At 40.2% G+C, this 20,763-nt stretch overlaps 1 protein-coding gene across 1 annotated transcript in view; it reads left to right on the forward strand.

The window, feature by feature from the left end:
* STAT4 (signal transducer and activator of transcription 4) overlaps positions 1–20,735 on the forward strand; it is a 40,838-nt gene extending 20,103 nt beyond the window's left edge. The window contains exons 7-24 of the mRNA XM_082763406.1: positions 973–1,058; positions 1,903–2,054; positions 3,313–3,471; positions 4,376–4,468; positions 5,349–5,408; positions 6,808–6,825; positions 6,908–7,001; positions 7,803–7,847; positions 10,325–10,408; positions 11,171–11,269; positions 12,190–12,325; positions 13,460–13,512; positions 14,299–14,393; positions 14,841–14,977; positions 15,464–15,655; positions 16,790–16,856; positions 17,373–17,481; positions 19,275–20,735. Coding sequence (XP_082619532.1) covers positions 973–1,058; positions 1,903–2,054; positions 3,313–3,471; positions 4,376–4,468; positions 5,349–5,408; positions 6,808–6,825; positions 6,908–7,001; positions 7,803–7,847; positions 10,325–10,408; positions 11,171–11,269; positions 12,190–12,325; positions 13,460–13,512; positions 14,299–14,393; positions 14,841–14,977; positions 15,464–15,655; positions 16,790–16,856; positions 17,373–17,481; positions 19,275–19,301 — 1,706 coding nt within the window. The 3' untranslated portion in view covers positions 19,302–20,735. The remainder of the gene's footprint in view (positions 1–972; positions 1,059–1,902; positions 2,055–3,312; positions 3,472–4,375; positions 4,469–5,348; positions 5,409–6,807; positions 6,826–6,907; positions 7,002–7,802; positions 7,848–10,324; positions 10,409–11,170; positions 11,270–12,189; positions 12,326–13,459; positions 13,513–14,298; positions 14,394–14,840; positions 14,978–15,463; positions 15,656–16,789; positions 16,857–17,372; positions 17,482–19,274) is intronic.
* The last annotated feature ends 28 nt before the right edge of the window (positions 20,736–20,763 follow it).

Below are 20,763 nucleotides of genomic sequence, written 5' to 3' on the forward strand. Positions count from 1 at the left end.
TAAAAGAGATCGAGTTGCCATGTTTTAATGAGGTTTTGGTCACCAGGTCAATCACAGTTATTGACCAAGCAGATGATTGAAACCTGCCCCACTTGCAAAATAAAACACGCTTATGTAAGTGACGTTCAGGGCGTACAATTTCACTGTGTCACCAAATGCTATACACCACCACAGCCAGCTTGAAGTGCCTTAAAATGCACATGGGAGCATTTGCTGTGGCTGAGCTGACAGTCAGGTACTGGGCTCTCTCTTTTGAAACACATACTCTGACGTAACGAGGAGACATCAGTTTGGAGCCCAGCAGAGACACAGTTGGCACCAATTTCTATTCTGAAGGTAGCATGAAAATGCAAGAGCAAAAGGTGGGGGAAAGCAAGGGCAGGGGGAAGAGCCATATGCAAAAGAGCATTAGGCAAACTTGGGGAAGCTTGAAACTAATGCATGATCCACAGAAGGATATGTTACAGAGAGGGGGAAGTACCTAGTGATCGGTACTCCTGGCTGCTGAAATCCCCATGGTGATGAACACTTTTATCTGTTTCAAATGCCTAACCTCCATTCTCTCAACCAGACGTAATTCACCTTAAGTTCAAAGAGCTTTAGCCTAACTGCTGACACCAATAGTGCACAAACCAATCACTGAAAACCAGATGCATAAAATAATACACATAAGAAATTTACAGATTTATATTTATGATCCATCTTTTCCACCTTCTTCCTCTTCCAAATGTGCACACATATCTCAAAAAGGGAGCCATAAAACCTTACCTTAAAGTCGTATTCATTAGTCTCTTCAAATGAAATACACTATTACATAATCTATTGATGTCTGCAGTTTATTTTTCACTAGTTCATACTGCACTCAGGTCATGGTTTCCCCCCAGCACCTCCTATAAACAAGCGTGCACACCCCCACGCCCACACACGCACTTGTACTGAATTTACCGGGTGATTTTTTTCATTCCCCTGCAGAGCAGAGCGACAAAAACAGTGCCCTCATTAAACAGGAAATGTTGGCGTTGCAGGCTATGCTCAATACGTTAGACTACAAGAGAAAGGTTAGTGACATCTTTTGTCATCCGTGCTGTGGTTCTTCAGCTTTCTCCCCTTATTTGCACGCTGAATACTCAAATGCGTACGTGCACCTTTTGGAATTCTCCTCTCAAAAGCGCAGGCAAAGAGCATATGAGTTGTAAATGCACCAAAGGCTTTCTGAAGGTGATTTTGACTAGCAGGTAAGAAATTGGCAATTAAGCAACGGCCTCATCAGGGCTGTGCTTCTGCACACCTTAGAGGAAAGGGGAGGACGTCACAGGACCTCTTACGTGCCGTGTTGACTGGTTAACCTAGTTGACAGTCTACAGCTTTTAGAGTAAATAAACGTTATTTGAAGTAAATGTAGTCTAATAATCACAAAAATAAAACAAAAGAAAAAAATCCACAAATGGTACCTAGCTCTGTTCAGCAACAGAGACTTGTGAATAAGACTGCTTCTTGACCGCTTTGCTAGGACAGAAAACCACATGGTCAGGCAGTTGGAGTCCACCTGCTGTTTACAGTTTTTTACAAGCAAAAAGAAAGCCTGTGAATTGGGTATGATGCAAAACAGGAGAACGACTTTTTGATCTTGACAGTGCTTGTAAACGTCAACTGCTTGGAGGTGTTATGCTCACAATGAATGCAGCAACCTTCCCTCCCACCCCCAAAAAGGGAAGATTTACTGAGGAGTTCATTGATATTCAGGATGAGTTTCAAGTGCAGTGGGTGACGAATCCAGACACCTCTGGGCCAAAGAGCCTAAGGTGGTAGGACTAAATATAGCCGATCCCAAAACAATTCCAAAAATGCAACCAGCACTGTATGACAGCTGCTGAATTCTGTGACACCTTTCCTACGCCGCAGGAAGTACTCAGCAAAATCGGCCGCGTGATTCACGAAATCGACATGCTCATGAGCAACATGCTGACCGAGGAGCTGCTAGACTGGAAGAGACGGCAGCAGATTGCCTGCATCGGGGGTCCTCTCCACGGGGGGCTCGATCAGCTCCAGAACTGGTAAGCCCGCGCTGAGCTTGTGTTTCCACTGAAAACCACAGGAAGTCTGCTGCTCGACAGCAAGCCCCACGCGCACACACTGATCATTCCTGCAGATCGGCTGCCGTGCTACCTTGCGACATCAGCACATCCACAAGCAGCTGTGCAAGTCAGTAACTAAAAACACGGTTTCCTTTGGTGGACAAGGTTTGCTGCTAGAATAAATGACGTTAGAGCCAACTGCTGAGCCTGAGCCACTGCAGTTGGTCATTTTTTGCTTTGACGGCTGTTGCAGATGCATGATGCATATTCCCCAGGGAGTTTTGCTTGAGTAAGAACTGAGCTGAATGAGTTTGTCACTGGGGACAGTGGGAGTTTTATCTCGGCAGGAGCTGGGTAGACACACTTTATGCTTTGACTCACTGGGTGCATCACTCCTCCAAACGTAAAACTGCACAGGAATTGAATGGCAGAAGTACGCCCCATGGTGGTGATAAACAAGGCTCTAAAGGAGGCTCCAAATAAAAACTGTGCTGGATTTAAAAGACAATGCAGCCAAGGAAATCAATGTCCTGACTGTTTCTCTCCTATTTAACTTCTCATCTGGAAACTGTGAAGTAAAGAACAAGGAAAAAAATGGGGGGGGGGGGGGGGGGGGGGGAGAAGAATTACCAATACTTTTTTTTTTTTCTTTTTATATTTGAAGAAAAAAGTGGTTTTTTTTTTTCCACTTTTTTCCCCCAATGAAGTATCATTTTTTCCCTCCAATGAGCACATTAAAAACTTCTAAAAACATTATTTTAATACATACATACCCTATTAAACTAGAAGTATGTTTGGATTTGATTTTCCTTGGCATAGTTTTTGCATTTCTGAGAAATGCAGCTCTTTAGTCTTGGTAACTTGTTCACTTTATATAATTGTTACCTTTTAAAGAGTACGTTTTGAAAAGCAACTGAGCTGTAGGCAAGAATAAACCTGACAGAAGTGCCCTGCATATAAAACATCAGGACAGTGTATATATTTCTTCTAAATTATCACAGCCAGTGTTGCGCTGTTGTTGATGAGGCCTCTTGGGAGATATTTACCTTTGAAAATAAAGTAGGAGATTTTGTCTGATGTATTTATACACTGCTGTAAACAAAAGATGAACAGACTTCAGTTTGTATAAGGCTAGAAAGCACTAATCTGCACCAATTCTGATTTCCCGAAGTAAGAATTATGTTCCAATAACTGGTTTATGTAGCAGACTGCAAATTGATCTGTTGCCTCGCTGTAGTTTTACACTGTTGGCAGAGAGTCTGTTTCAAGTTCGAAGGCAACTAGAGAAACTGGATGAACTATTGACCAGACTGACTTACGACGGGGATCCTATCCCAGTGCAAAGACCTCAGCTGCTGGAAAAAGTCAATTTCCTGCTCTACAACCTGTTCCGCAAGTGCGTAAGCTATTGTGAATTCCCGTTGCTTTGCTTGCACTGACACAAGGTTATGGGCAACACTGAAACCATACTGGTAAAAAGAAAAGGGACAAACGGCTGAGTCTGCAAGGATCTCAAAGACTGAGTTTCCAACGTAAAGAGCATGTACAGCTGTCATCAAAACTCGTAGGAGCTGAAGGTATCAGGCAGCTTCTTGTTTATTGCACTTAAGGTTTTGTGGTCAAATTCTGACTCTAAGAGAACACACAAAACCCACTTATTTCAGTCATGTACATACCGCTGAGAAGTTTTTGTAGTAAAGTGACAGGTACCAATTTGTGCCTCATCTTTTTTCTTCCCCACCAAGGCATTCTATAAATCTATGTTTTTTTTCCCTCCTAAATTTACCCATCTATTCATATATAAAATCATCAGATATATTTATATTCGTATATAAAATCATCATTCCTTTTCTCTTTTGTATTGGCTACAAAAGGAGATAAACCACAAGCAGCTATTCTGTTAGCTGCCTCTGAAAGCAAAGCATGCTTAACTGTTAAAAAAAAAAAAAAAAAAAAAAATTAATTTCATTGAAGCTGGTTCAATGTACTTTTAGTTTGTTTTATGGTTCTGATAGAAGTCCACATCTTCCAACCGATACTTCAGGCCTACAGAATTTGATTTTGGTTTGGTTTCTAATGTATTCCAAGTGTGTGTTTCCTGTGGGAACAATTCAACTCTAAGTTATACCACTAGATCATTTGGAGAACTTAGGGTGGGAATACATGCCACCCGCTTCAGCTTCTGCAGAGAAATAAGCCTAAGAGATAACAACACTATCCCTTCCCCTCTCTCCCCCATTATTACCATTTATTTATGCATATTCCTAACAATTTATTTGTTTCATTTCTTTTCACCCTAGTTCATTTGTGGTGGAAAGGCAGCCCTGCATGCCAACACACCCCCAGAGGCCAATGGTTCTTAAAACGCTAATACAGTTCACTGTTAAATTAAGGTAAGGAAAGGAAACCTGATATAAATTCCTCCCTTTGTACACTGCATTTTATCCTAGGAGTCCATTTCGGGATCTAAAAAGCAAAGCAGAACTACATCTGTGCCAGTCAGGCTGAGACTCTTTTGACTCCAAGGAGGGTTTTCCTGAGCAGGGGCCTAAAGGCCACAGAACCTGCCACTTGTAATAATGACAACGAAGAGCAAACCAGTGGAAGGAGGACAGGCAGGCTGTGGCCAAAAGCCAGCACCTTCCGGAGTCTGTATGTATTGGATTGCTGTCTTAATGACTGTGCAAACTAAGCAAGTGGTGATCCACGTCCTGTAAGCCAAGATCAGGATACTCAGAGCCAACCTAGCACATAAGAGGGAGAAACTTGTGCAGTTTGGGAGGCATGTAGTTGGTGTACCAATGACAGGTTATTTCTCTCCCGCTCACTCCTTGCCTGACTATGTGAAAAGAGGTAAGATCGGAGAGGATCTCACATCTCATTTCTGCCTAGCAGCAAAAAGAAGGCAGGGAAGGGGCAGGGTGGGCAGGAGTGGAAGGAGTACATGGAGGAAAGTACAGGGAAGTTGCAGGTTACACAAATCCATTTCTAAGCTTTGATGTCTCTCTACCCATTCCCTCAAACACATACTAGCTTTTCCACATACTTTCAGGGAGACTAAAACATTTGCCACTGGAAAAAAACTCATCCCTTCTTTCACATATAGGAGCCTTCAAATTGTGATATAACCCTAGGTGCTTAACCTGTTTTCCAATTATAATCCTTTCAGATACGGTGGTGTGGAGCTATTGGTCTCTAGTATTTCCTGGTGATTAATTTATTTGTTAAAGTTTTTGGCTTAGAATATTCACCTCTACATTTTCTGTTTTGAAGGTTGCTAATTAAATTGCCGGAGCTGAACTACCAGATCAGAGTGAAAGCAACTATCGACAAGTAAGAAACTTTAAAGTGAGGATGTTAGACAACTTGCTTTCTACAGAAGCACAGATTTTTCAGTTGCTACTCTATCTGCTTTAAAGTCTGTTTTAAAAAGGGAAAAAAGAAAAAAAAAAAAAAAAAAAAAAGGACAGCTAAAACATCAGGGTGGTGCTTTTTTATGTGGAAGATTTCTTTGTGTTTTTAAAAGAAAGCTGCTATTTTTAATTGCTATATTGAAATTGGAGACAGCGAGTTCATTTAACATCTGCTTCATGTCTTAAATAAAATTCATCAGTTATAAATAGTGGCATCACATGAAAACTTTCAATCAAACTATCTTGCATTTACAGTTTAGCATCTCTGCGTGTGCTAATATCTCCACCATTGTCTATGCAGCTGCTCCAAGTAGTACACAAAGTTTGAGCTTGGAAAGCTGGTGCTGTAATTAGTACATATGGCAGCTTAGAGAGTTTTACCTCTGCCTGAAATTAAGGCTGTTAAGTGAACTCCTCCTTCCTGACGGGTTTGGTATGCCTTCATGCTCCCATTATTTCTTACAGCAATCCCACATGAACAGAAACCTCTGCTCCTTCTGTTGGCCATAATTTCCTGAGTAAAAGGCATCTCCGAGCCTGTCTATGCTATCCTTGTGAAAACAGTGTTATCTCTGCCTCTAGTATTTCTATTTGAGTTGATTTGTCTTCTCAGCAGGATTTATTATTTGCAGTACAATGCAATAGTCCTGACTGCAGAGCAAGCTTGGTTACAGATAGGTCTAGCAGATAAAACATGAGGCAGAAGAATCAGGGTATGATTTCAAAATCGGCAAAGCTGATCCAAGCCCTCACTGCTCACCATCCCCTCCCAGCCACAGGTGCTGCTTCTGGCTGTTGTGCTTCTTTTAGCCCCCTAAAAAGCCCTCTGCTCATGCTGATACATGGCAAAGGCACTGTCCCAAAAGGAGGGGAAACACCCGGTGGGGAAGCAGCAGGAGAGAAGACAACTGTTTCTCTCAAAAGCAGTGTACTGTCCCATTTGCTGTGTACACACGTCCCCAGTACGCTGTGACCTATCTGTACAGGCTTCTATTGTCCCTGAACACACTCGTGGAGGCAATTAGAGAGTGCAGCAGCTTCCAGTATCCACTTATGGCAGAAAAAAAAAAAAAAAAAAAAAAAAAAAAAAAAAGCTAGATATAATACACTGCTTGCATCTGGACAGATGGAAAAGTCTAACTGGACAGAAGAAATTTCAGTTCTTGTTTTCAAAAACGTGCAGTTGTATTGGAAATATATATTAACTTTAGGAAACGAGGCAAAACCTCCTGCTTCAAGATATGTTTTCTCGGTGCAATCATGGCTTACACATTTACTGATTCACCACCTGTTTCCTCCCCACCCCTCTTCTGTTTTAGGAATGTTTCAACTGTCAGGTAAGAAAATAAAATACAAGATCTCTTAAATGATCCAACATTACAATGCTATCGGAGTACATAAGTGTAATGTCCTCCATAGTAATCGTAGATTCGTTCTGTGTGGAACGCATGTGAAAGCGATGAACATGGATGAATCGGCAAATGGAAGTCTGTCCGTAGAATTTCGACATTTGGTAAGTTTGACTGCTCTTCTCTCATCATGCACCTCTGGTACAGAAATAAGATGTTATTTAAAAACTATGCAAGGAGAACTGTAGTATTGTCACTCGTTTTCTTCTTCCTTATACAGAGAGTTTACTCCTAGAACCAATTTATCCCATTCCATACTGCTCTAAAATGAAATCACACATTTTCACAGAAAATAAAAAGCAAACCCTATTTAATGCCAGAAAAGGAAAAGACTAATCTTGCTGAATTACACAGCTCCTCCGAAATTGATTAAAAATAAAAATAAAAAAAATGATAGAATGGAATGCTTTAGATTTGATTGAAATTAATGCCTGAGACAACTGTCTTTTAAGAGACTATAGAACTGCTTCTATAACTTCTCTAGTACCCCAGTGAGTCATGCTCTTAAACTAGGCTCTTTCACCTGTGGTATTTTTGTGGCTTCACCACGCGTGCAGTGCTTCATTGTAGTTTTGCAAAACGAGCTGGAAACTGATGGTCTTTACTTCTTTTTTTTCTTTTTTTTTTCTTTTTTTTTTTTTTTGTATTATACACTCCGCAAGCAACCTAATTAACACTTTGTTACATTTACTCTATTATAATAAAGCTAATTGCTTCAAAATTCTTTTAAAATATCTATGAGAAGCCCATTCAGTGAAGGCATTGCGTCAGAACCTTCATTAGAGCGTACTTGTACGTTCTAAATAAATCCTTATTATGCTAAGAGCATCGTGGTTACAAATAGCATTCTTTATGTACTCTCCTGTAGTTTCTCTGCCCCATGAATTCTGTTTTGCTTTATACAGCAACCAAAAGAAATGAAATCAAGCGCTGGAAGCAAAGGAAATGAGGTTTGTGGATTTATTTTAGATGGTATTTTTGATTACTCTCAGAAGTATTTCAGACTGGATTTTATTTAAATCAAACAGCAACCATATGTAAGTAAATTGGATTTTGAAATATATACTCTCCTTATAAGTACAGAACCCAATAATCGTATGATTGTGTAAGCACAAAGAAAACTTTTCAGAAGTACTCAGAAATTTTAATTACATGCCTCTAATTTATGTATTAAAAAGGTACAGTGGAAGGTAGGATCTAAACATTTCTGGGGAGGCCTCGTTGCTGCCTCCCAGTGCTTGGGGGGGTGGGGGCTTACAAAAAGGATGGAGAGTGACTTTGTACGTGGGCAGAGAACAGGACTGAGCCTATGTCGTATGTCGCCATCGCGTGGCGACACACGAGGCTTCAGGAACAGCCTGACGGAGGGGCCAGGCACTGCTGGCGACTGCTTCCCACTACAGGAGCCTAAAATCCGAGTGCTGCTGCCTGCGGGAGTGCCCAGCCCTCCCCAGCTTCCAGCCCCACAGCCCACACAGATGTTTTATACAAGCACTCAGTGCAAGCTGTCCAAGTGCAAAGTAAAGGCGTGATCAGCACGGAGAGCTAACTGAAAACCTAAGGCAGAAGATACCTGAGCGTGCTCCATGCCATTTCTGAACGGAATAACTTACAACAAGATTAGCAAGACTGAAACTCAAAGCTCGCCTCCCAGCCACTGTGCTGCTTAGAGTCATTTGCATCCAGACAAGCAAACGCAGAGATGGAGGCGTAAAAATGTTAGTGTTCGACTTCTGGTGGCGTTTTACTCCCACTTTCACGTTTTGTGCCTTTATAACCATATAAAATATAGGGCTGTGGTGAATTAGGACATCTGAGCCATGACAAAGTTCACTGCTACCTGCTTTCCACAAATAGAGCTTCTCCTTGGTCAAAGCACAGCCTGAAATCATTAACTTAAACAAGTTTTTCACTTAACAGCAGCCATAATAATTAAGAAACTTGGTTCATTACAGAATGGTTAGTAAGCCACGAGTATAGTTGAGAAGTATGACTTATACTGAGAAGGAAAAAAAAAAAAAAAAAAAAAAAAAAAAAAAAAAAAGTGGAAACTCTATATTTAAGGTTTGTCCTTTCATGTAGGAACACCTTTTTACCTAGAGGCTTTTGTTGTTGTTGTTGTTTTCTCCCCAAAATTTAAGATTTTTCAAAATCATAACAGGGCAGAAAAGGAATGGGGAGTTTAACCAACCTTTTTCAACTTTTTTCAGTGGGACTGTTTCTACCTGTATTAAAATATTTGAGTTCATTTGATGGATGAGTATTTCATTTAAAAGCAGGCAGCTCTGAACTGGATTTTTTCCTTTGCAAGGCAGATCCAGGTGCCAGAGCATCTCGTGGTCTCAATCTCTCATTTATACAGAATCTTTTACTACAGCATCCTGTACATGCCCTGAAGGAGGGGATTCATGGGAAAGATAAGGCCACAAAGTCCTTTCCCAAGGAACAATTTTATTTTATGTGGGCTCAAAGTGAAGCATTGCAGTAAACGGAGTGGAAGTGTTTAGATCCAGAAACATGCAGATTTTGTTTCCTTTTTTTTAAGAATTCTGACAAAATCATATCTGAAGGGGTTGGGGGAGGGGGGAGAACACCACAGGAAAAAGTGCAAAAAGATTTTTATACTTTGCCTTGTATGGATGGAAACTCATTTTGAAAGATCTCTTTCCCAGGGGGCAGAGATCTGGATGTTTACAGAGCTTTCCTCATTTGTAATCAAAACAAAATGCTTGTATGACAAACTAATCAACTATGCTTAACAGACTTTCTTTTTTTTTTTTTTTTTTCCCCAAGAAATGTAGTGGGGTTTCTGTTTGTTTCTTTTTGTATACCAGATTTACTTTAGATTAATGATTTAGGCCTCCATTTGTTCAGCTAGTACCATCTGAGTGTACTTAAACAAAAAAACTGTGTTCTAGGATGGGGGCCTACTTGCACATAAAGACATGGCTCCTATAACTGCTTTTTCTTGTGTGGCTTGTTTCTTGACATTTATCATCTGTGTTTGAACTGGAACTGTCAATCAGTACAGAGACTTTAGGAAAAGTGGGAGACGATCTCTATCAGATAAAAAAAAAATTAGATTTGTGTGTGCAATACTGTGCTTAAAAGCAACATTTTTAAACAACTTAAAAGCAGAAGTTAAAAATTTTAAGATATTGCTTTAACAATGTCTAGGGTTGTTGGATTTTTTTTTAGGGGGGTGTTGCGTTTCTTTTTTTTTTTTTTTTAAGATTTGTCTAAAAAAAAAAAAACAGTTCTGGACTAGTTTGATATCACAGTTTAACAAAGGATTTCCTTCTTTTCCTGTCTCTACTTATAAATTTGATAAGTTTTCTTGCAGTGTTATGCAATCTCAGCAGTTTGCCAAGACAGTGTTAAATACCAAGCATGCATTTGCAGTTTTATAATTTACTTATTCTCTCAGGGCCCTCATATGGTGACGGAGGAGCTGCACTCCATCAGCTTTGAAACACAGGTCTGCCTGTATGGACTGACTATAAATTTGGAAGTGAGTATTCTTGACAGATTTTCTGTGGCAACAACAAAAATCACTTTCCATTTGCTTCATATGAACAACTGTGTTGGGCATCCTAGGTGCTGTCTTCAGCAATAACCATAAGCAGATACGAGATATCCAGCACTTCTGGACAGAGGCCTATACAGATCTGCAGCAACGTTTTAGCCATTCTATTCAGAAGCTGAAATACTGGCTCTCATGGCAATTTTGATGTGCTATGAAAGATAATCCATATTGCTATGCAAAAACTGTAGGATCCATTTAAGCCAGTGACAAAATCCACACAATATTCACTAGAAGGCACATCCCTCCATTAAATGTCATAAATTAACACGTTAGAGGGAGTCTATGATACCGACTTCAAGTTGTAGGCTGAGGACATCCCTGTGTGCCTAAAATGGACCTTCAGAACCAATTCTGGTGCTAACCACTGCCAGAAATCCCTTCTCTGGCTGCACGAAGCCACGCAGTCATTCCTCTGTATAGCTGTCATGCAGCTACGAGCTGAGCTTGCTGCCCAGGTCCAGCTAACCTGAGTGCTGACCACCTTCTGGAAGCCTACATCTCACCTCAAACAGGCTAGGCAGACATTTCCAACAGCTGGTCCTACTCCACTATGCAGGTAGAGCCAGGCTAAGGAACAGTATTTGGGTTGGCAGGAGAATGAGAGGGGCCTGAATGAAAACAAAACCTAGCAGAGCGTTATCATTCTCCTCAGCAATATTTACCAACAGTGTTCATTTTTCCCTCCAGACAAGCTCTTTGCCTGTGGTGATGATTTCCAACGTCAGCCAACTGCCCAATGCATGGGCTTCTATTATTTGGTACAATCTATCAACCAACGATCCTCAGGTAAGTCTTCAGTGTGCAAATACTGACTTCCTGCATTTCCGTGCTTCTGTTATTTGGTTGCCAAATGCTTTCATTACAAAAAAGGCTGTTTCCCCCTCTTAAACAGGCCTGATTTTCTTCACGTTCACTGTCGTCAACATCAAACTCCAACATTATTTGCTTTGTCTTTTGTTCCCTGCCCAGATATAAAACCACATGCCTCTTAGCCTTCATTTTCGTAGGCTAAAGTAGTAATTCATAAACTCAGGAAAGGTGCTCACCCTTCTCCACAACTTTTCCACTTGGAATTGGCCATTCTTGAATGCTGATGATTAAAACTGCACACAGCACAAAATAATTCTGCTATATAACTCAAAACCATTGAAGTAGACATATGGTTGGATCTATAATGCAATTAAATGCTGCTTTCCCTCATGCATTTTATAGGAGCCAGTGCTTTATATGGAGAAGATTCTAAGAGTCAGATAGCACCTTTCTGGTAGCCTTAATGCTGAGCAAAAGCAGAATCATTATTTCTCTGCCTCCTGCCAGCTCAGCATATATTTGAGTTTCAGTTGCTGTTACTGCATTTGCAGATTGTAGAACATAATATCTGCATTTATCGGATAGGCTTTACACACATTTTCACTGCCTTGACATACATCACTATCAGAAGCAGAGCCGGGTATCTTATCATCCAAGGCAGGCACACTGACAGCCACTCTCTCCGAGTCTCCCCTGACATCTCTGCCAGGCGACTGAGCAGAACTTACTGGGGGGCTGCAGGTGGGATGCCCAGGGCATATATGTCCCAAATTATTCTGCTCCCCCCTATCCTCTGGACTCAGCTTAAGTACTTACTGCTTTTACTGCTTTCTTTTAAAGCCTGTAGTGTCTTTCATAGTTGCTAACTGTCTAACGAAGCATGAATTCTCTTGCAGAATTTATCTTTCTTTAACAATCCCCCTGCTGCCACTTTAAGTCAGCTCTTAGAAGTGCTGAGCTGGCAGTTTTCATCTTATGTTGGCCGCGGACTCAATTCTGAGCAGCTCAACATGCTGGCCGAGAAACTTATGGGTAAGTTTGCAGAAACATACATTTTATTTGTTTGGGCACTCTTATATTTGATAGTCAGGACTTTAAGCATGACCTCCACTTCCACTGCTGACTTCAGAAATGCCACTGTAACACTGTTTTTTCTTTAAAGAAAAGCACACGTCAGCATATTCTTACCACAAAGCGATTCAGCTTCTGAACTTGTAGGCTGCTGAGCTGAAGAAAGAGGGCATCAGAGTCACACTCAACATTATTTTGTTCCTTAGCAAGTAATTGTTATCTCTAGCATCAGAGATCAACAATCTTTTTGCTTGCTGGTGGGATTTTGGCTTAGTTCGCTTTTTGTTGTAGTTCTCATGGTTGTTTTTAAAAGTACCTGTCCTCTGGGGCTTGTTTAGTTCTGGGATCCATGCTTCACTGATAAAAGCACAGAAAAAAAGGCTCTGCATGACTGAAAGTTCAGCAAGATGAGCAAATGACCACTTCGATCTGACTGTCATCCAGAAGGGAAAGGCCTTACGGAAGGCTGGCAGAATGAAGAAAGCATCATCTGTTTCTGGAGAATAAATAATTATAACGTGTATTGTAACCTGCAAGAAACTCCAAGTGAGGGTGTAACAATACCTCTGCTGTCAGGCAAGAGCTAAAGCATCTGTGTCAAAGACTGGGGACAATCTTTACTTTTTACTGCTTTCAAAGCTGGGAAGCAACAGCTGGCTTTCTTTGGTAACATGCACTTTTTCTAATGCTTTCTTGGAGATTTCTTGGTTAGTGAAGTTGAAAGATGCCATTGTAAATCAGTAAGAATCAAAAAAATAAATAAAAATCAAATCATATTAAAACATCAAGATAGGGTGAAGACCAAGAGAAGTAAAACTGAAAACTGAAACTGAGCGCGCACTGCAGGAACAGAGGCCCAGATGGCTTTAGGCAAAGACTCCCCCCAGGCTACCACGAGCAGGCGCTTCAAAAGGATCCACAAAGCTGAGCTAGCAGCTGAACGCTCTCTCCATGCACACAGTCCCTCACCAAGCCTCTCTCAATCCCTCTCCAGGGCTGGATGAGCTGTACTATTTTTCAACTATACAGACGTCAAAAAATACCTTCTTAAGAACTCCAGAAATACAGACTCAATTTTATTTATTTTGCTTCTAGGGCAACAAGTCAGTTACAATGATTACCAGCTGTCCTGGGCGAAGTTCTGCAAGGTACGGTTCTGAAAGTAAAGCACAGACTCTGCTTGAACACCTGCACACCTACCTGTGCCACTGATCCCAGCGATGAGGTTCCCACTTACCATTTGCGGGACTTCTAGCCCAGCACAATCCTATTAATTCTAGAAGTTTAACAATTAAAACAGTATTTCCTGAAGTTTAAAGCTGGCACTTGATTTATCTTTATTTAGATCTATTTAGACACATTGCTGCAAGTACCAGAAACTGTCATTATAGTCAAGAATGCCCTATATATTTCTGTAAGTGATCAATAGATTGGACTATTATAGTATAGAGTAAATTTTCATAAAGCATACAGTATGTTTTGTTCTATATGCTCTGTTGTGACCTAAATAATTTTAAGTCTGTATAATATATCCAAAATATTCAGTAACTTTGATCAGGAACAAAAGAATTGAAAAAGAAAGGCAAATCCATTTTGTTCATATTAACCACATTATTTAAACACAACTAGAACTTTGCAAGTATGTTCAACTTTCTCCTCATCATTTCTCTCAAAATGTAATTTCATAATGAAAAAGAAACTGAGCATGCTTTTTCTTTAAAAATGAACAAAGAGGCACTTCCAATGCTTATCTTAAAAAAAAAAAAAAAAAAAGTTTTTACATTAGGTCAAAAGAGGGAGTCTCAAAGCAGCAACTCAAATTTGCCACAAAGAGAAACTAGAATATCTTTAAGAATCTGAGATAGCTGTATCATGTTGATGAGCTGTAACAATACGCTCACAATGCTCTTCTTTTCTCATCTGTTTTCCATTAGGAACATTTACCTGGGAAGTCTTTTACCTTTTGGGTTTGGCTTGAAGCTATACTGGACTTAATTAAAAAACACATTCTTCCTCTTTGGATCGATGGGTGAGCAACACAGAAACAGCTTGGCATACATTGATCTCTCCCTGCTTTATCTTTTTTCTTTACTAACCTCACTTCTAGCTAGAGAATTTGCAGAGTTGAATACTGCTGTCTCCCTCTTCCCATTTATAACTTTTCAAAATTTCTGCCAAAAGGGAACACCGTTGAATCTTCCAAAAATGCAGCTTTTGATCTATTTATCAGTTCTGTCAGTGTACAGTCAAGTGCTGTGACGAATTTCATCACATTTCATAGTACTGAGAGCTCAATGCCACACTCCACAAGTAATTCACGTGAAGCTTTTGTGATATTTTCAAGACCTTACAGCTTTTGTAACCAGGCTTTGAACACCTGCCTCAACTCCTGTATGAAGTTTGGCCAAATGCAGCACACAGAATGAAGTCTATCATTTTTGCAAAAGTAAAACCATGATTTCCTGTCACACTATAGGTACGTAATGGGCTTTGTAAGCAAAGAGAAGGAACGAATTTTGCTCAAAGACAAGACACCAGGAACATTTTTATTAAGGTTTAGTGAAAGCAATCTGGGCGGAATTACCTTTACTTGGGTGGATCAGTTAGAAAATGGTAAGTACAATTAAAAATAAATAAATAAATAAATAAATAAATAAATAATAATAATAATAATAATAATAATAATAATAATAATAATAATAATAATAATAATAATAATAATGTAGAGTTCAAAATCTGCAATACACCTGTAAAACAATAGCCATGGTTTCTTTGGTTTAAAAGTAAGGTTCATGTGTATCATGTCTTTGTTCGGTTTGGGGCAAGACAGCAGTATCATATTTACTACAACACAAACTAAAACTCTGAAACTCTTCCTCTCAGTTTTTTAAATTAACACAGGTAAGCTCGTTAGGAGATGTACCTGCTTTCTGCAGGCTTTAAGTTCGTTCCCACACGTGCAGAAAGTGTAACTTGAAAGACACTAACATAAAGGTAAAACCCAGGCCAGAGTAAATCGCAAAAGAAAGGCAAGAAGTGCTCCAGTAGAGATGTTGATCCAGCCACTCACCAGCTGCTACACACCTTTGTGTTTTACAGGAGAGGTAACCTTCCACTCGGTGGAGCCCTACAACAAAGGCCGCTTAGCTGCACTGCCCTTTGCCGACATACTGCGAGATTACAAAGTTATTATGGCAGACAACGTTCCTGAAAACCCTCTCAAGTATCTGTACCCAGACATTCCCAAAGATAAGGCCTTTGGCAAACACTACAGCTGTCAGCCGAATGAAGGTTGGGCTCTGTTTCTGTACTTACCCCTTCCAAAAAGCAGCTTCAGGGTCAAGAGGCAATTCAAGGAATTTGGGGAAAGGAAGAAGGGAACAGATTTCCTTCAATAAGCATCCTCAAGAGAACCGTTTTAATCCACGTCTGTCATTTAGGCAGCTTCACCTTGCAAATATAGCTGTGGTCTTAGAGGCTAAACCAAAAACATTTAAAAGAAGCGAAGAAATAGATCTCAAGTTAGGATTTTTTTTTCCTGACCAACACATTGCAAAATTCAGTACATGCATGTTCAAAGGAGATGAAATTGAAAAGCTCATCAGCTTCATAATTGTGTGACACTGTAGCATGCTTTCTCCTCAATTTCAAGGCATTCTGTGTTTTCCAAACAGCTTGGGAGACCTGCTTTAATTCCACAACGAGACAGCAGTAATAACCCCTGGCAACTGCAGTAGAAAACACAAAAAAAAAGATAGATAAGATTAGCTCCAAATATGTACTTGCTCTTGTTTGGGTTATGAGTCAGGCCATTTCTAGATCAAGCTTGCTCTCTCTCAAAAAAAACCTGTTTTTTCTAGATTATATACATTCCCCTGAACTTTCATTATAAAGCAATACAAGCCCATTTGAATCCAAATCCTTACACTTTTCAAAAGATACCTGGAACCAGCAAATGCTTTTCCTCTTCATTTTACTGCAGTGGACTTTGCCTAATGCTCCAGTCCTCTGAAAAATTACGTATGCGTTTAATTTCAAGCCAGAGACACCTCCGAAGCTGTGTCTAGAGACAGGGCTCCACGCAAGCATTTGCAGCACCGAGATCCCGAGGCTCGGAAGTACAAAGCTTTTGGAGTCACAGCACAGGCCCTGTGGCAGCCCTGAGCAGCTCCCATTCATCAGCTGCTGTATTACACTTGGGGAGGGTGGTGTAGATTATTTCCCATCATGGGAACACAGCCAGTTATGTGACTAAGACCTGAACCCAAACACTAATCTCAGGAATTTCCCTGATTTTATGGCTGCTTATTTAATCATAAACATGGTCATTTCTCTTTTAATATACTATGGTCTGCAACATAACCAATTTTAAAGAAATAACAGCGTTAGTAGGCAACATCTAATCTCTCTAATATTGATTTTTAGTCTCAAAGCCCTCAGACGGTGGAGTGAAAGGTTACGTCCCTTCTGTATTTATCCCAGTCTCCAAAATGTGAGTAACCTTGTAAGATGTATTCCTCTTTTGTGTGCTTTTCACTACACCTACATCCTGTTTCAAACTTTTCCCTGGCTCCCTCCCGCCAGTCAAAATAGTTCAGGACAGCAAGGCATTGTAAGTTTTTGTTTGGCCAAGGACTGCTAAAGACAAGGGAAGTGAAGAGCTTCACTCCCAGAGCGCTTTTCCTGTGCATGGAGCCAAACGTGTAAAAACTGAATGCAGACTTTATGGTATGCTGCTCTACATCATCTTCCACTCTCCCCTTTTTCTGCCCAGCCACTGATATTACAGAGTCAAGATTAACCTCTCCCTTCCTTTGGCCCTATTCCCTACGTTTTTAAACATACACCAGGTCCTTGGCGTATGCTCACAGCAAGCCTAATAAGCACAGGCTTAACTGCCTCAATTAAGCATTCAACATGAGTGATCCACCATGCTCCACAGCAATCTTCCATCAAATTGGTGGGATTTACATTACTTTTAATGTCATTTTCTATTTTTTTTTTTAAGCTTAAATGATTCTACAGATCCACATTCTCCATCAGATCTTCTTCCTATGTCTCCGAGCGTTTATGCGGTGCTGAGAGAACACCTGAGTCCCACAGTGATCGAGACTGCTGTACGTTGCAAACATTTCCACTCCTAAGTTACTGCTAAGCAAACAGGGTGTATACAACACAGGTGCCGGTTGTAAAGTGGCTGCTGTACCATTAGGAAAACGCTTGAGCTCTTTCAGCAGTTGCTGCGTTGTGTTCTGAAACGGTGCTGCAGACATCTCCTACTCGAGCAGGGATGGGATGCTGCAGATACTTGGAAGCATTGCTTCAGATGAAATTATCAAACTCACAGGCCAGCGAACCCTGAGTGCCAAAATTCAGAGGTCTCAGGGTTCTCGCACAAATGAAGTCAAATGCAGATGGACTACAGTAATTTTGTAGATAACACAAAGGACACGACTTCCTCAGGAAAGCCGCACAGGGAGCAGACACATTTCTGACCCTGCAGACTCACACAACTCCTCAGCACTTTTGATATCTGGTACCAGGATGAGAAAATTAAAAAGTCAACTCACATTTTTAGCAGATAAAACTCATATTCATTAAGACTACAGAGGCAGATTGGTAAAATACTGTATCAATCACAGCATGGTCTGTTAAAAATATTCTCCACTTTTTCCTAACAAGTAGAAATGTTGTTCAGAGCTCTGCGCTTCCAAAGATCAGTTCAGCTTTCAAACTATAAAGTCAAAATCATGTGGCTTAGAGTAGTGCTGATTTTTCCGCACTGGGGATTTGTCCAGCAGAATTCTATCAGGAAACGCAGCAGTGGTTTGGCTTTAACCACTTTAAAAGAAAACATCCTTTCAAAAAAAAAAAAAAAAAAAAAGCTTTTAGTTTCCTACATATTTGATGATTTATGATCTTAAAATGATTGTGTCCTTAAAAGCCTGTCTACTCCCCTCCGAATGATTCCCTGTAAACTCTCCTCCTCATCTACAAACCAAACAAAAATAAAACAGATTCTTGGCTGTCTGGAAGCGTGGTGAAATTTCACATACCAAGAGAGGAATTCTTTAAAATAGACCAAGCCGAAAAGCTGATCGAGAGCAAAATATTCTCCTTTGCTTCTTCAACATTTTTCTGGTAGTGCTCATGACAAACTGATTCTTCAGCTAAAACTGAAGTAGTAGTCTGAATGAAAATTCTGGGTTAAAAGCTCCCATACTCACTCATCTGCCATTTATTTTCATGTATATTTAAAACAGTTTTGACCTTCCGAATTGCGTTTGTGAACTACGTGTGTATTTGCATTTCCCCGTTTCTGGGGTGAAAAGAAAAGTTGGCTTCACTTTTGTTTAACATCACATTCAAAACATTTGTGGTTTCTTTTTAGCACGCACAACAATTCTCAAACCAGCTCTGTCCAGAGCTTCCAAACCAGCTGTGATTGTCACCATATTCTGGGGCCACAACCACACAAAAAAATTACACAATGAGTTGGGAGAGTCAAGTAAAATCACGTTGCAGTTTTTAAGGGTACTAGAGAAGTAGTTCGGTGAACTGCTAGATGGTAGGTGGATTTCTGGAGGCTCTTGCTAGACATGTGCTCAAGTTCTGCTAGAAATTAGGGCAGAAAATAGTTTTGGAAGATTTTAACATTCCTGATTTCCCTTTTCCACTCTATTTACCCTCCTAAATGAGAACGGGCATGATATGGAGGTTTTTTCTTTATTCCTACAAATTCACAAAACATAATTTACCCACGTGAAGAGCTGGCACTATACTGAAGTCCAGGAAGCAAGGTTATCAAAGGAGCCGGAGCAGGTTTGCTTTGCAGTTGTTTTTGAATGAACAGCAGTAATTGCCTTAAGACTGATCTTTTCCTTTTTTTTTTTTTTTTTTTTCCTTCCAGCTGAGTTCTCCTTACTCAACTGACTGAACTCCACATACTGGAATCTTGTGGACACTGGATGGGTTAAAAGTCTCGAAAATATTTTCTTCATCATCTTTGTAAACCAGCATTTCCTGGAAACCATTATAATGCTGTCCTCACTGATAAAAGGCCAAATCCTTTCTGGACTGTGGGTCATTTGACTCTGGTTGGGTGCAGCAGGCATAAATACTTGCAGAATTACTGGCCTTAGAATTGCTGTAAATATGACAGTGTAAGAACAGAACTTTTTGCTTCTGATAACAGCATATAAGGACAAATAAAGACTTTAAGGCGTTTGGAGAAATCAGTTTTTATTACATGAAATAGTAACCATCTTTCTGTATGCCCTTGGTTTAGCTTCTATTTTTAATTTAAGATTCTCATCCCTCTGAGTTCAATTGTCCCGTAGGTATCCAGGGGTTCTTTTTTCCCAATGATGAACTACCTCGAGCATAGGTTTTTATCTGCCACTGCAGCAGAAGCTGTGGGAGAGAGGAAGGCAAGACTAGGAAGAGAAGGGAGTTCTATGAGGTGATCAGACATAAAACTTGTGGTGACAAACGGCTCTGTCTTCATTTTTGCAGCTGGAAGACAGGGTTAGTAAAATCTGTCACTGTTTTCGGGGGGAAGTAAATCTGTGTGCAGTACTTACTCTTGTACCTGGGCGCTATCAGAAAGCCTACAAACTAGAAGTGCTGATCTGACACACGGTTTGGACACTATCTGGTAAATGCAGACTGGGAGGCAGTTTTAAGAAGTAATTACTGCAGAGCTGCAACATCTTCTGACCACTGGGCACGTTGTGACACATGACAATGTTACATGCCTGTTGGAAACTCACCTAGTAAGCAGAATAACTGGTTTTATACTGCCTTTCTATTTTATTTTATTTGCTTCAGGCATAGATTAATGCTTGCTTGTTTGAGGTTTTTGTTTTTCTTTTCCCCCAATACTATCCCTAAAAACTGTTAATGGAATAATAAACTGGCGATTCCAAGGCCACCGTCTTTCATGTGTGTAGCCTCATTAAGATCTAATTCTTGTGTGCAGAGTAAATGGTTAACGCAGTTCTTAAAACACACAAACAATTATGTATTTGCACTTTATACTCTTCTTGAGCATGTACTCAAGAGTATTTATACTCTTCTTGGCACAAATCAGATAACCAGGGTGAAAAGATGGAGTCAGTTAGACCCAGATTTCGCTTTCATTTCTCTACTTCGCTCACCCCCTTCACCCACAGTATTGATGTTAATTAGCAGCATCGCTGTTAGAACAGAAACAGGTTATTCCATGCATCACCCAAATACTGCATTGGACTGACTTTAAATGAACAAACGCCTCTCTGTAGCTGACTAATCTGAGCTGATTCAAAGCTAGCTGCAGATAGGAAGTCCTATTTTCTCAGAAAGCATCGTGTATAAATGATTTTCCAAAACAATTGTGTATATACATCTAATAAGATCTG

Source organism: Aythya marila, assembly GCF_965140915.1.
Source record: "Aythya marila genome assembly, chromosome: 6".
NCBI lineage: Eukaryota > Metazoa > Chordata > Aves > Anseriformes > Anatidae > Aythya > Aythya marila.